This window comes from Gymnoscopelus microlampas, assembly GCF_963454915.1.
Source record: "Gymnoscopelus microlampas genome assembly, chromosome: 9".
Taxonomy (NCBI): domain Eukaryota; kingdom Metazoa; phylum Chordata; class Actinopteri; order Myctophiformes; family Myctophidae; genus Gymnoscopelus; species Gymnoscopelus microlampas.
Genome location: NC_139946.1, coordinates 42,520,477 through 42,535,746, shown reverse-complemented (window position 1 = coordinate 42,535,746; position 15,270 = coordinate 42,520,477). Strand labels below are relative to the sequence as shown.

General features: G+C 42.4%; 2 protein-coding genes and 1 long non-coding RNA gene across 3 annotated transcripts in view; all 3 read left to right on the top strand.

Annotated features, from left to right (window-relative positions):
• The window catches only part of LOC311051858, a 255,015-nt gene that overhangs the window by 206,733 nt on the left and 33,012 nt on the right, over window positions 1–15,270 (top strand). The window lies entirely within an intron of this gene.
• On the top strand, window positions 1,634–7,172 carry fetub (fetuin B). The gene is made up of 7 exons (XM_084066844.1): window positions 1,634–1,911; window positions 2,111–2,224; window positions 3,461–3,548; window positions 3,788–3,954; window positions 4,252–4,371; window positions 5,090–5,161; window positions 5,597–7,172. The coding sequence occupies exons 1-7, from the start codon at window positions 1,702–1,704 to the stop codon at window positions 6,341–6,343; spliced, it is 1,518 nt and encodes a 505-aa protein (XP_083922970.1). The 5' UTR covers window positions 1,634–1,701; the 3' UTR covers window positions 6,344–7,172.
• LOC311052436 (fetuin-B) lies at window positions 9,421–13,495 on the top strand (the record flags this gene model as incomplete). Its single annotated transcript, XM_084067399.1, has 7 exons — window positions 9,421–9,636; window positions 10,649–10,762; window positions 11,075–11,153; window positions 11,692–11,858; window positions 12,574–12,687; window positions 12,998–13,120; window positions 13,229–13,495. The coding sequence occupies 7 exons, from the start codon at window positions 9,421–9,423 to the stop codon at window positions 13,493–13,495; spliced, it is 1,080 nt and encodes a 359-aa protein (XP_083923525.1).

Here is a 15,270-nt window from a genome sequence, read left to right as displayed (position 1 = left end):
GTAAGAGATTACTTTATGACTGCATGAGCCTGTCCCATATTGTACTATCTGTATGACAATGTTCAAGGAAAGAGTTCATTTGTATTAGTGGCCTTTATTGAAGGACTTCATATTGCATACTGTGTTGATGTTTCAAAAGGAGGTCAAGCTAAAGTCATGTCAGCTATGTTAAACTAAACACAGTTTAACCCATTAAGACCTGAGGTTCTGATTCTCCAAAATGTCTTCAAATGTATGTTGCTATATCAGTGATTCTCAAACTTTTTAATGTCAAGGACCCCCAAAATTATATGTATTTGGCCGCCGACCCCATCTGAAAATATTTACCAGAAGAAAATATAACCAGAAGCAAAGATTTTAGTTCAAAATGTTTGCTTTAAAAATATATATATTCAAAGATTTGCACACATTTTCAATATAACCCTATTTTTTTTTGCTTTTATATCTGCTATTTTTGAATAGCCAAAGTATAAAATAATGGTTTAAGTGGTTACACAGATACGTTCCTGATTTTAATGGGTTAATTACAATGGAGACAAAGAATTGGCTCAAACTTTGACAATCAGGCTACTTTAGCTTAATCAAACAACTGCATTTCCACTAGTGGTAACCTTTAGACATTGATTTTCCTGTGTGGAAAGCAAGGAAGAGAAAAATCACCAATACATTTGGAAATAGCAGGCTGCTATGGCAAAACAGTGTATGGATTCTCGTCACTCTTAACGCTCAACAAACATTGACGTAGCACTGTGTTTAAGATTGAGCTCTTTGTTTTGAATGGGCGCCATTTACTTCGAGCACTTTTCTGCACTTTGTACCTTTTAGCTGATGACTGCATTCCCCCTTGTCATCCTGTGGAGAATATGAACTGACTTGCCTTTGACCTAATAAGAGATGAAGTCTAGCTGCATTCAGGACTGTTTCTTTTCTTTTTTTATTATTATCCTCATAATGCCCATTTATTCCACCATGATGCACTGTCTTTATTGTATACTCTAATCTTATACTATACATAAACGGCATATATTTTCACTGTAGATATTGCATAATGTAGCTATTAGTGTTAAACTGCTAGACTGGGGATCCACACAATGAAGACATGCAGTGTCATGCCAGAGAGTGAGAGGAATATGCTGCAGGGCTGAAAGCTCATGGTTGATGAGCGGCCGTTTGCAAGTCTATGCAGAAACTGATGACATCTACTGATTGATTGGCAGATAGATGGATTCAAACCAGCACAGGATTCCATAGACAAGGGCGTGTGACGGGGAGCATAAGTGTGTGTGTGTGTGTGTGTGTGTGTGTGTGTGTGTGTGTGTGTGTGTGTGTGTGTGTGTGTGTGTGTGTGTGTGTGTGTGTGTGTGTGTGTGTGTGTGTGTGTGTGTTGTTTGTTTTGGGGACGTTTGAGTCAAAAGGTCAATTTGACCTGGAGCCATGAAGGGTGGGTGCCCACGCTGAGTGAGCGTTTGCAGGGCCTGAGGGGGGGGTTTGGCACCACAATCAGGAGAAGGAACAGACAGGAGGAGGAGGCGTAAAGGGTTGGGGGGTGGGGGCATTAGAGGGGACTAACAGTAGGAGCAGAGTATATAAGGCCCTCCCTCTGCTCCTACATTCATCTCTCCCACCAAATTATTTAGTCAGTGAGTGTGTGTGAGAGAGACAGAGAGAGCTTGACAAAGACAGACAGACTAGGTTTCCACCATGAAGCAGTGTGCGTTGACCCTGTTGGTGATCGGGTTGGTGTGCGTCCACGGCGCACCGGTGGAGCAGGGAGGCGTGGAGCCAGGCTCATGCCAGGACGCTCAGGCACTTTTCACAGCAGGTCTAGCGGTCACCGAGATCAACAAAGACCGCCAAGAAGGCTACGTCCTGGGCCTGCACCGTCTGGCTAATGTCAACATGATGAAACATGTGAGTCAAGAATTTTACATGATGAAAATACAGCAACAAAAGCCCCAAATTGTGTAATCCTAACGCAGTCTTTGGTGCTAATGTGTAATTTATTTGTACAGGACAGAAGGAGTTCTATGATAGGCTGGAAATGAATGTAGAGTTCACCCTGGTCTTCATGACAATTCAAGTTTTCTCATGTAACATATATATTTTGCAGGGAGAGACAGGAGTGGTGTTCTACTTGACACTGGACGTTGTGGAAACCAACTGCCATGTTCTCAGCAAGAAGGACTGGAAGACCTGTGAAGTTCGCACTACTGATGACACACCGGTTAGTAAAACACACTTGCTCATTCACACACACACGCACACACACGCGCAGTTAGTGGTGCGAAAAGAAAACGTTCATTTCAGTGAACGAACGTTCAAAAGATTCGTTCTCGTTCAACGTTCAGTAGCACATGGGCTAGTATATGCATGCAACTATGTGCATCTGATCCCACTGACATGCCTGCACAGTCTGCACAGAAACACAGCACTGTCATTCACCATCTAATTGCATAGAGTAGTAGTAATAAATAACTACAATATATAATAGGATAATTATTTCCACAAATGCAATATTTTATACAAAGCAGCCTAAGTCAGTACACTATTGATTTCCAACCATGTCTTAAACTTAATGTAGATGTACATGAATGGTAGCTGTAGCATACTATTTATTTGCATCTTCTATTCAAACTAAAACATGTTAATTGACCAGTCGGCCTACCTATCTGTCCTTTGTCTAGGGCCATGCATATTTATTTCTTTTGATACTTAAATGTGGTGCTAACACTATCTGTCTTTTGTTCAGGAACAACAACCTTTATTTCAATTCAAATGGCAATTAGCATGCAGGTCTATTGTATAGTGAAAAACTGTACCGGCAAGGGGAGGGGGGGGGCATGAACGAAATGGTGAACAATTTCAGGAAGTGAACGGGTTCACAGCAAAGATCTAGTTCAATCAATCAATCACGAATGACCACACACACACACACACACACACACACACACACACACACACACACACACACACACACACACACACACACACACACACACACACACACACACACACACACACACACACACACACACACACACACACACACACACACACACACACACAGTAGTGCTTTCATGTTGTTATACATTAATTGTACCATCGACCCTGTCCTCTTCATATTCTTTCAACATAAAAAAAAAACTAAGAAAATTACAAAACTTTAGGTAGCACATAAAGAAAATGTTGACTTGATTTTTTGGGGTTTTCTTTTTACATGCTATTTGTAACATAGTGGGGAGGATGTGTATTGGAATTTCAATTGTTATTTTGGAAGTCTTCATTTGAACCAATAGGTAATGTAGGCTCTAAACTAGATTAACTGAGCAAACACATTTATGTCATGTCAGCAAAAAAAATAAAACAATGTCAAGCTATTGACATCGAAAATGTCCCTGTTCACCGGTACACCAATTGAAATCCACATCCAGTATTAATGTATTTTTTCTGCACTGTATAGGTGTATGGACAGTGCAAAGCATCCATTTTCATCAGCAAGGTGCACAGAGTGGTGCGTCTCTACAAATACAACTGTATGATCAGACCAGGTAAAAACAAAACTGTGCAAACTGTATACTGAAATAGGTTTGATTTCCAAAACTGATGTCCAATTACCCATGCCCATTACTACAGGTACAATATGTATAACCCAGTGTGTATGAATTAGTTTTTCCGTACTCAAATTGTACTCAATGAAAAGCAGTAGCTAAGTAAACAATTACCACTGTTTTCATTGACTTAATCACGCTCCATTCAATGTACACTAACACTATCTCTCCAACTCCAGTTCCAGCAGAAAAGGTGCATGATGTGTGCCCTGACTGCCCCTCCCACATTGCCAAGGATAACACTGAGATCCTGAAAGCAGCCTCCCTCTCCCTGGCGAAATTCAACAAGGATAGTGCGCTAGCCAACAACTTCGCTTTGCTCAACATCACTCGGGCAACCTCCTCGGTCAGTGTGTGTGTGTGTGTGTGTGTGTGTGTGTGTGTGTGTGTGTGTGTGTGTGTGTGTGTGTATTGAGTTAGCAGTTATTCACTTCTTGTTCATAGAATATATATACACTTTTCACAAGGCTATTTTTTATCTATCTAACTTTGAACCATGGAATCATTGAATTGCGACATGTTATCTAATGACAATCTCTCTCCCTCTGTGTGTGTGTGTGTGTGTGTGTGTGTGTGTGTGTGTGTGTGTGTGTGTGTGTGTGTGTGTGTGTGTGTGTGTGTGTGTGTGTGTGTGTGTTCTCAGATGGGTGGTATGGGTACGATGTTCTACCATGTAGAATACACTGTACAGGAGACCGCCTGTGCCAAGACTGCTGACTCAACAAAGGCGGATCAGTGCCCCCCAATGGAGTGCGAGTTTGCTGTAAGTTACAACAGTTTGCAACCGAGAGGGTGTCAGACTTTTTCTTTTAAAAATATTTTCATAGTCTACTAGTGTATGGAAGGAATTAGACCAGGGGTCTTCAACGTTTTCAGGCATCTTTATGCCTGGCAATTTTATACAGACATATTGTATAAAATTGTGTTGCAGATTACACTTTTTCATAGAGAGTTTCATAGACTTTGACAGCACTATCATCAGTGTATGCTGGATTAATGTGCATTTTCAAACATTTAACCGCTAGAACCATCAGTACCTCGTCTGTCCCCCCCCCAACATCAAACCTCTTTGCCAAAAATATGAGCTCACACGTTTTGAGCTTGTAGATCTGCTATTTTTTGCTAATGTTCCACTCAGAATAGGGATGCTAGGGTTCAAGTAGTTAATGTAAAAAACATGATCCTATCACACCAGGATTTGGCGTACCCCCTGTAGTAACTCTGAGGACCCCCTACAGGTCCCAGACCCCCTGTTGAAGACCCCTTAATTAGAGAGTACAAAATAAAACAAGAATTAATCCTTCATTTTAAATTCAAATTATAAACAGGATTTCAAATAACAAAGGCACTTAACTCAGCATAATTAATGATGGGTGGTGGTTGTTGTTGTTGTGTTGTAAATGCTAACAGTAACAACAGTGATTTCCAGCATGTAAATTCTAATGTTTTTTTTTTGTTTTAATCTCTTCTTTCCATCACAGCACAAAGGGCATTGCAAGGGTAGCACACATGCTGACGATGTCTCTGTGGAGTGTGAGATCTATGAGCCTGAGGTAAGATTTCTCTTAAGTCTTCCACTCTACATACACAGTGAAAAACACTGCCCAGTGTAAACACTCAGTCCTATAGACAGACCTTGGGCGTGCATTCCCGTTTATATTTATACCCCTACCAAGGAGAGGGGGCGTGGCTGTGGAAAGGGGGCGCGCCTGTAAAAAAAAAGGCTACGGCCAGTGTGGGCGTCAGAATGACACGTCAGAAGGCACTATATTTCTGTAACGCCACTAGATGGAGGCAGTGGGCCTTGTGGATCACAGGTCATGTTGCAGAACGTGCTTGTACAATGATACAAAGTCTTTAACGCATAAACGTAATCTGTGTCATGCACAACACATACACAGTCGAATTGGATATGTTTATATCCAATTAATTCTTGTTAATCTTTGTTCTGTGTGTAACTGGCTGTTCTTGACGTCATGTTCCCCCAGGCTGCTGAGAATGAAAAGAAGCTCCACCTGCTGGGAGGAGAGACAGACCACAGCCACACCGACTCCCACGCGGAGGGGGGCGTGGACCATTCGCACGACGCCGCACACGACGCCACGCAAGGGCACCCCCACGACCACGCCCACGACCACACCAAGAGCCACCGGCAGCACGACGCGACTCTCACGCACGGCGAGAGCAGCGACCATCACCACACGCACGACCACGAGGGGGGCCAGGCGCACTCTCACGACCACTCCCACGACCACGGGCACGGACACGACCACGTGCACGCCCACCACGCCAAGGCGCACGACCACAGCGGCGACCTGCCCAACCAGCACCACGCGTACCACCCCGACACACACACGCACGACCACGACCACGAGCACGCCCTGGACCACGACCACAAGCACGCTCACCTGCACGAGCACGAGCACCACCACCATCACCACGAGCACAAGCACGAGCCTCACTCGCATCCGGAGGGCATGGTGAGAGTGCTGCCCGCCCTCGGCCAGCCCATGACCCTCCCCTCCTTCCCCGACCAGCCCGCTGCGGGCCCAGAGATGGGGGTCACCCTGCCCGCCGTCCAGGACCCCCAGATCCCCGGCCAGCTGGAGCCCACCATCCTGCCCTTCCCCTCGTCCGTCGCTACCGATTGCCCGGCCAAGGCCCCGACGAAGGAGGGAATCGACCTGGTTTCAAAGCTCTTCGCTGAAGATCCCATGTTCAAGGTCGCTGCGTGAGGAAGACAGCTGCTGCTCCCCGGGCAACGGAACTGATCTGAACACATGCGTGCGACATACACATCCTGAAATATTGTGTAAAGTCTGGCTAATGGGGACTTTAACAGAGAGGAAGATGGATGAGAGGAGAAGTTAATGATTTTTCAACGTGTCAACAGTCATTGACTATGATTACTGTCATTCCATTCCATTGCTCTCCTTATACAATGCTTCCACCTACCTCACATAATAGTCTGCATAATCTAGAAGGATGACTATATTATCAAGTATCAACCCCTACTGCCTCTCTACCCATCACTAAACTATGAATTCCCTATTCACCACTGCATCATGCAGTCTCTACTGCACAGTGAATAGGTAAATGCCTTTAATGCCTTACAGCCGTACATTAAGATAAAGTCATTGAATGTCCCGGCATAACAATACTGTTCCCAAGACTACACCAATGTCTCATTGATCACATGACACAGCACAGATCTAAGTCGTGATGTTTCACCCATCAGTCGAGAGCGAGGGTGTCTATCCACCTTTCAGTGTGCTAGACCCCTGGCAGATGGATTGCTCAGGTGGAGCGTCGCGCCTTTAGGTCCCAGTACTCACGGCACGACTTAGTTACCCAAGCTGTGCTATTTGTTTCACCTAAAAATATGTTTATAATGCAGATTCATGCCTATGCATGCTGGTAAACATTTACGTGTTTATATCTTCTTCTTGTTCACGTGATTGACTGCACAAAACAATAAATACCAGCGACACTCAACTGTTTTTTGTCTTCATTGACAAAGTTAATTCCATATAATGCCTGATATATAGTTGTTTTACACCTCAAAGCCCAACAAGCTTGACAGGAATTTGTATTTGTTAATTTGTTCTTGAAACGTATGAATATTAAGGTCTTCATGTTTTGTTTCCAGTGTGATGGTGCAGCAAGATAAAACAAAATAAAATGTCTTGCTAAAATCTTCAGCCTACAGCCTTCAAAATACTAATCCATCATTTAGTTTTTCAGAGATGATAGTTCCGTGCTTTGAAGAAGTGCATTAGATTCCTTATGACAGGTGTCCAAAACCATAATACGATTCATAGCTCTGGAATTAAATAGTTACACAGCAATAGACTATTGGATGTGTCCTGGTGCTACAGTATATTGACAAAAGGGGCATATTGAGTGTGTAGTAGATTTGAGTCAGAAAACATTGCCGTCTCTCTGTAGGATAATACAGTATATATACATTGATGCAAAGATCCCACATATAGGCCTGTTTTAAAAGCATATGGCACATACGTTTGTAATTCATTTTGAGATTTGTTTTACAACATTCAAGAGACAGGAAGGATAATGGCGTATGAGTGTGAGGTTTTCTTGCTTAAAATACAAGTCATCCATACATACAGTAACGGATGAACACCATTTTTGGGTATACACTAGTTTATAGTGAACTTGAGTCAAAAGCTCTATATTATTATTATCATTATTATAATAGCCACAAGTTAATCACTGCAAATCTTTGTATAGACCAACCACAACTGGCCCTCCTTGAAAATAAAGCTATGTTTTTGTGACAAACCTTTGATTTTTATTTCTAAATCATACATTTAGTTATACATGTGATATGTGAAAATACACAATGTTATTTGTGTCAATATTTGGGTAACATTCCTACACAGAGAAAACAGTATAGGAGCCAAAAAGGGTTTCAGTCTTTCAGAGCAACAACACATACATTATAACAGATGTACAATGATGTAATTACAAAAAAAAAGCTGGTCACTGTAATTCACCAGTGCACTGTGATTACGCTCATCCTGAGAATAGCCTAATTACTAAACCTAAGATTTACACATTAACGCAATTATTTTCATGGCTCACATTATTATTGAGAACCAAAAGGTGTCCCAGAAGTCTGAAGCCTGCATTATTTGTGCTTTTTTTTAAACTATCGCTTGATAGGGCACAGGTTTTATCTACCAAATACCATACATGAAATCAATAATAGTTAAATAATAATAATAATATGTATACCATAAATGTGCAGTGTGGACTACTGAAACAAACGTGTCAAGAAGTAAAAAATGTGAGGAATCTATTGTATAGGCCTACATGTAGGAGGGGTTCTATAAAGACGCTGGCCCAGAACAGACAGGAGTGGAGATCCTTTGTTGCTGCCCTACAGTACATGCCAGCCGGCATAAAGGGCAGTAAGTAAAGTAAGTAGGGCGGGATAATGGATCTGCAGTTGACTTCTGGAAAGAACATTCCATCACTGAATGACGCTCCCTAGTATCCATGATTCAAAACACCTGCTCCTTAACCTATAAATTATCCTTGATGTGAAGCTTCCTATCATGCCCCGACCAGACCCATAGAGAGAGAGAGTTATGACACGCTTTGATCTCGCCGCAAAGAGGGACGCAATGGGCTATAGTTCCAAACATTGGAACTATCTCATTGAGCATTTCCGCATTCCATATTTACAATGGGAGTCAATGCTAGTGTCATCACTCTCATATTAGATCACACTGGCCACGACCATAAGACCTCTCTGTCCTCTCTCAAAATGTTGTCTCAGCAATTTATACATTTTTTGCATCGAAACTCAAGTCTAGACACGATAGCCTAATTGGGCTATTTGCTCAATGATGACATTCTCTCCATTTAACAAACAACCTATGATCTGATATACATACTATTTACCTTACTCCCCCAGTGTCCTATGACCCCGTTAGGTTATCAGACCAAGCCATTGGCCTATAGCAGATAGCAGCTGTTTGCTTGTCCTTTGAGAAAGGGGGGAAAGTCCAGCAGTCCCCATCGAGCAATTTGTAGCCCAAAACACATCATTCTAAGACTCTTTCTTCTCACATGTTTAGCTGTCAGAATAGCTGACTGCTATTTGGTGATTAAACTTAGCAGTGTGAGATAAGAAAGATCTGTGCCAAGGATTGGCGTGGGCCTTCCCGCTCATTAGCATTGATGCTATACTGTAGCTGCTGAAGCTTCAGAGTTTCAGTATAAACTTAGCAGTAACAGTTAAGGCTTTTAGCTGTGGGAACACCTTGTTTGTGTGTTTTTCGGGATGACTGTAAATGTGTGCCTGCTGGCCCTGTGTCTGGCTGCGCTGTGGTGGCAGGGGACCACGGCCACGCCACAACCAGACAACCCTGGCTGTGGGAACCCTGAGGCAGTGCGGGTGGCGGAGGAGGCCCTGGAACAGATCAACCAGGACCGGACGCAAGGATACATCCTCAGCCTCAACAGACTGTATGACATGTCACACTCTGCAGCTGAAAAGGTGTGTACAACGGATGCATGCACACACACACGCACACACACACACACACACACACACACACACACACTCTCTTTTTACAGCCACATCTTTGTGGCTGTAAAAAGACAATGAAATGCTAATAATGCCTGATTTACACAACATGTCACGCAACAACAGTTGCAGATATACATATTTCTTTATTTTTTTAATTAAAAAATAAATACAAAATTAAATGAAAAAGTAATTGGGAAAAAACATGGCCCTCATGCATTACAAGTACAATATAGCCTGGTTCCAGACGAATCTGCCACTGCAAAAAAATAATTGCCCTCGGCAGATTAGGTCTGTCCCCTCTCAATAGAAATTGTATTTCTCTCCCTCCGAAGTTGTGAGGGACCAATCAGAGCCCAGTATGATTTTTTTTTCACCAGAGGCATTTTTTTAATTTGCCCCTCGGAAATGCAGGTTCCACACAGAGATTCCAGACTAATATCTACGCAGTGATATTAGTCTGGCCATGCCGGGCTAAGTACAATATGCTCTAAGTATAAATCAGGCTATAGCTGGTCTCTGCATCCTATAGTATGCCATATTGAAAGACAAAAAGAAAAGGGAGAGTTGCAAAGAGAGTGCTTGTTAGCACTGGCAGAAGTGTACTAACTACTAAATCGTCCAACCCAGGTGACCCTTTTCAGAGACCTTTTGACAGGTTGCCTAAATGCAGCAGCTAATGTTAATTATGGGTGCGTTTCATTTATGGGTTTCTGTGTGTGAAGTTTAAAGCAGGAGCTGTCCAACATGCTGGCACACAGTAGCTACCACCTAAATGAAACAAACCCACAATGTTGTTGTGTGTTTACCCGTCAAAATATCAGCTGTGATAAGGGCTAATGCATGTAACCTTATTCAGAGACTTAACTGTCATTCAGTGGCTTGCGAAATCGAAGCTGTTTGTTTGTTTGTTTGTTTGTTGGATTAATCTGAAAGTCTTCCCATCTCTTTCTCTCATGTCTATTTATTTCTCTCTGTTCAGGAGAAAGGTGGCCTGCTCTACAAGTTGACCATAGATGTCTTAGAGACCAAATGTCACGTGACCAGCAGGAAGCCATGGAAACAGTGTGAAGTCAGGGACATTGGAGCAGTTCCAGTGAGTATCAGTAGGGGATGCTAACATATCACTCAAACACAAACACAAACACTAGCAGTGTCTCAGAGCTTTTTCTAGTTCATTATCATCATCATTCTAGTTCATCCTAAGTCCTACTCCTCAAATAGCCTACTCATTCAGAAAGTTAGTAATTACCTTCTAGTTTCAGAGTGTGTGTGTGTGTGTGTGTGTGTGTGTGTGTGTGTGTGTGTGTGTGTGTGTGTGTGTGTGTGTGTGTGTGTGTGTGTGTGTGTGTGTGTGTGTGTGTGTGTGTGTGTGTGTGTGTGTGTGTGTGTGTGTGTCTCTTGACAGGTGTATGGAGAGTGTCAGGTGTCCATTCATGTTGATACTGAAGTGGAACTGCAGAGCTACTTGTGTAAAATTCGTCAAGGTACAGTGCTGAAATTCGCACAGGATTAGATAACAGGTTAAAACATAACAGTGTCAGTTGAGCAACTGATTTAAGGGTATTTTGATGTATTTTGATGTGGTAATGAGGAGTAGAATTCACACAGCACATATCTATAACAGCAAGAAGCCGCAAGCTCACAAAAATGTCATGCATTTATTCTGGCTATCCAGAAATGAACAAGTAACACAATCTGAAAACAATACATCTCAGAAGTGGCTAGGTAATTAGTGTCACAGAGGAAGATGTAGCCTTGCATTAATGAAGGGAAAGAGGTCAAGTAGTTAATTTGTCAAATGGTAAAAAAAGCACAGGTTTCTTCCCCCCCCCCCCCCCCCCTTTTTTTCTTTAAAAGGCACTTAAGAAGTAGAGTAAATTACATGTCAGGAACACACTATAATTTATTTTAGAACAGTGCACTAAAAAGTGTGATTATTAGAGCTATAGGTGCTGGATTGTTACCTAAACCAGAATGTAATTTGACTGTTTGACATCTCATTAATTTAACTCTTGTGTTTAGTTCCTGCCACAGCAGTGGTGGATGTGTGCCCCGACTGCCCCACAGCTGATAACCTAAATGATCCTATCGTCATGGAGACGGCCAACCTGTCACTGCAGAGATTCAACACAGAGAGCCGCTTAGCCAACTACTTGACCTTGGAAAATATTACAAAAGCCAGTTCACAGGTCAGGTTTCAACAAACTAACCAACCTCACACACACACACATAAAATAAAAAGATGAGGGAGGGACACATGATTACATGATTTAAAGGTATCATATAAATAGCCAATAGTCCTGCCCTACATGAAGATAAAGAAAACACAACTAATACATACAACACAATAAAATACAACGGAAATGCATTCCAAAAACAGTTCCAATACTATCATGGCCTGTATAGAGGTTGGGTGGTAGGATTATTCGTTTAAATGTTCTTATTTAAAATATCCAGTTGGCATTGGTTGCATTGGTCTGAAAGGTCCAATGCAGATCTCATTTATCTCACTTACACATCAAAGTCAGTAGAAAAACTAGAAGGTCTACATTTCACCTGTGTTTTAAAGATAGGAAGGAATCAACAACATAGGAAGCCTAGTTATCTTCAACTATTAGCTAAGCCTGTGTCTACTCTAGCACTAGTGTTGATTTCGTCGACTAAAACTATGACGAAAAATGTTCGTCGATTACCTTTTTTCACTGACGAAAAGTAAATAAAAACTAAATAAAAACTAAACTATGGTGACTAAAACTAAGACTAAATATATTGACAAAAAACTAAATCAAAATGTGCTGTCAAAATCAACACTGCTCTGCAAGCAAATCATTTCACAAAATATGCCATCACAGTTCAATCAACTGACAGGATGACACACACTCACACGTGTGTTTGTATTCTCAGTGGAATGAAGGCCCATCATACTTTGTGGAGTTCACCATTCAGGAGACAATATGCTCCAAGCAAACTGCTTCTGAGGAACTGGGCAACTGCACACTCATGGACTGTCAGTTTGCTGTGAGTAGCGCATGCGCACGCGCGCAAACACACACACACACACACACACACACACACACACACACACACACACACACACACACACACACACACACACACACACACACACACACACACACACACACACACACACACACACACACACACACACACACACACACACACACACACACACACACACACACACACACACGATTTTAAGAATTGGACCAGTACTCAGCAATAAAACTGTAGTGTTTCAGATGACTGGTTTGTGATAACATAATAACTTTCATATGTGCAAGTCCAGCTATTCTGTGTTATCTCCCAGCATAGGGGCTTTTGTTTGGGCTCACATACAGCCCATGAGGACCAGTTTGAAGTAAGAATGCCTGCCAAAGTTAAGGAGAATAGACAAGCAGTGGACGTGCAGTGTGAAATCTACGAACCTGAGGTACCTGAATCTTTTGCTACACTACACAGCAGAGCTTACATATCTGACTGCATTCCACTTGACTTGTTAAGTCAGGACCTTGTTCAAGGTTTTTCTATTGTTCTCTAGGCTGCCAAGGTGGAGGAGCGGGCCCATACCAAAGCAGACAATGGGCAACACAGTGGACTTCAGCAGCACAACCATTCACATCTGCACCCCCACGAGCATGTCCACTCTGCAACACTCACTACCACCCCTAGCCCTGGCCTGACCAAGCCCAGGGGCTCCCTAGGGGCTATAGTTGAGCTTCCTGCCTCTTCGAGGTCTTCCCCAGTAGCAGGCTTCTGTCCTGGCCCTCGCAGGCATCACTTGGGATTGGACAGACTTAAACTCTGATCACCTGTACCTGGGTTATTGGTTGGAATGGGTTTGGGTCAATGGATGTTTCCCGATTGACTGTCCAAACTGCAACTTTCCTATCATAAACTGGAATGAACATGGGGTAATATGAACTTGGGGTATAACCAAGGGGCTGGAATTGAAGCTCACTTCAGGGTTCTCGTTCAGCCTGCTGTTCCTATTAATGGCCCAGCAGATGTCGCTATTTCACCTTCTACTGGTCTCAATAAGATATAATCTCAATACAACTGAATGAGGTTTTGGGGGGTGGACTTTATACTTGATTTTATTACCTTTATAAACCTTTTCATAAACACTTTGTTTTCAAACGCTAGTTTAAAGTCTTTTTTAAATCATCATGATATGGATTTAGTCAAATATGGTCCCATTAATTTTTAAATTGAATATAAAGTAGGGTATGTTTCTAAGATTTCTTCTGGTTCAACTGAGTGAAGACCCGCCCTCGCTGCGGTTGCAGGCAATAGCATTAAGAGTGGCATCAATTCAGCAAAAGCTAAGGTATGGCAAGGTCATATGACAGCATTAATATCAAAGGCCACCAAACACTCATAGGCTAATAGTATGCCAAACAAAGGCTACATTGTAACTTGTCAATGTGCACAAATGGCTTGACAACATAAGCCTTTTCAAATGCAGTCTCATCCCTCTATTACAAACATAAATAAATCAAATGACATTCAAACGTCTTCTACAGCGACAACGGGGCGTGCACTTGAAAATGTCTACAATTGAATTTTAGTTCAAACCTTCAGTTAAATATCTCTCAAACGCTAAGAGACATAGAACTTTTTAGTGACTTGTTTCAGTGAAGGTGTTGAGGGCTGCCCTGCCTGCCCACTTGCCCAGTCTTTTGCTAAGTAATGTCAGTCGCCTAATCACCACGACAGCAAGCAGAAATGTACATGCAGTTTGTGATAATCCAACGGTATGGACATTGGACACGTTTGGAGTAGCTGTCGGGGGGAGATTTGCTCCCCGTCCATCTATCGTTAAGCAGAGACGTCGGGGGGGCAAAGCGTTATTGTCCCCCCCCCCCCCCCCCCCCCTCGGTCAGTCTTTCAGGCCAGGGCCCGCAAGAGCTCACTTGAGAAGGCAGCTTGCCTTGCCTCTACGGTGGATATGCTTCTAGCCAACACAATGTGCTGATCAACTGTCATTTTCAATTCCATTTTCAGAGTGGCACAGTTAGAGAGCAAAACAGAGAAATAGCCTTCTTAGAGATTCTATTCATTAGCCTACTATGCAACAACAAAACAACAGTATCACATGAACAGACCAGTTACAGAGAAGACCAGTTTCACTCCAAACAGCACATAAAAGTTGAAGAGAATAAGCCAGCAGTAGCCTAAGCCTACTAATGCCTTTAAAGTGAGCATACACTTTTGATGGCACACAGAGATACACATCAAGGAAGCAAAGAAATAAGAAAGACAAGTGACAAAGGGTACACGGATTGGTGTCTGACCTTAAGATGAACTTAATGAAACCAGGCATGATGATTAGTCCAGCAGTGGATATAGTATTATTTTACCAAAAGTAAACAACTGTCTGCCACCAGTGGCGTCGTTAGGGGTGGGCTTCGGTGGCTATAGCCACCAATGTTTTGTCCAAAGCCACCAATAAAAAAAAATGAAAAATTAAAAAATTAAAAGTTTTTTTTTTTTTTTGGAATTATATATCTATCACCCTAACCTAACCCTACCCCTAACCCTAAAACCGAAATAAAGTAACAAAAAACGGGGAAAAAAGCA

Bases quoted from the DNA above. Each gene is read 5' to 3' on its own strand.
- fetub (XM_084066844.1), top strand. From the start codon at position 1,702: ATGAAGCAGTGTGCGTTGACCCTGTTGGTGATCGGGTTGGTGTGCGTC. The intron at 1,912-2,110 runs GTGAGTCAAGAA...TATATTTTGCAG, and splicing joins ATGTCAACATGATGAAACAT to GGAGAGACAGGAGTGGTGTT. The intron at 3,549-3,787 runs GTAAAAACAAAA...CTCCAACTCCAG, and splicing joins CAACTGTATGATCAGACCAG to TTCCAGCAGAAAAGGTGCAT.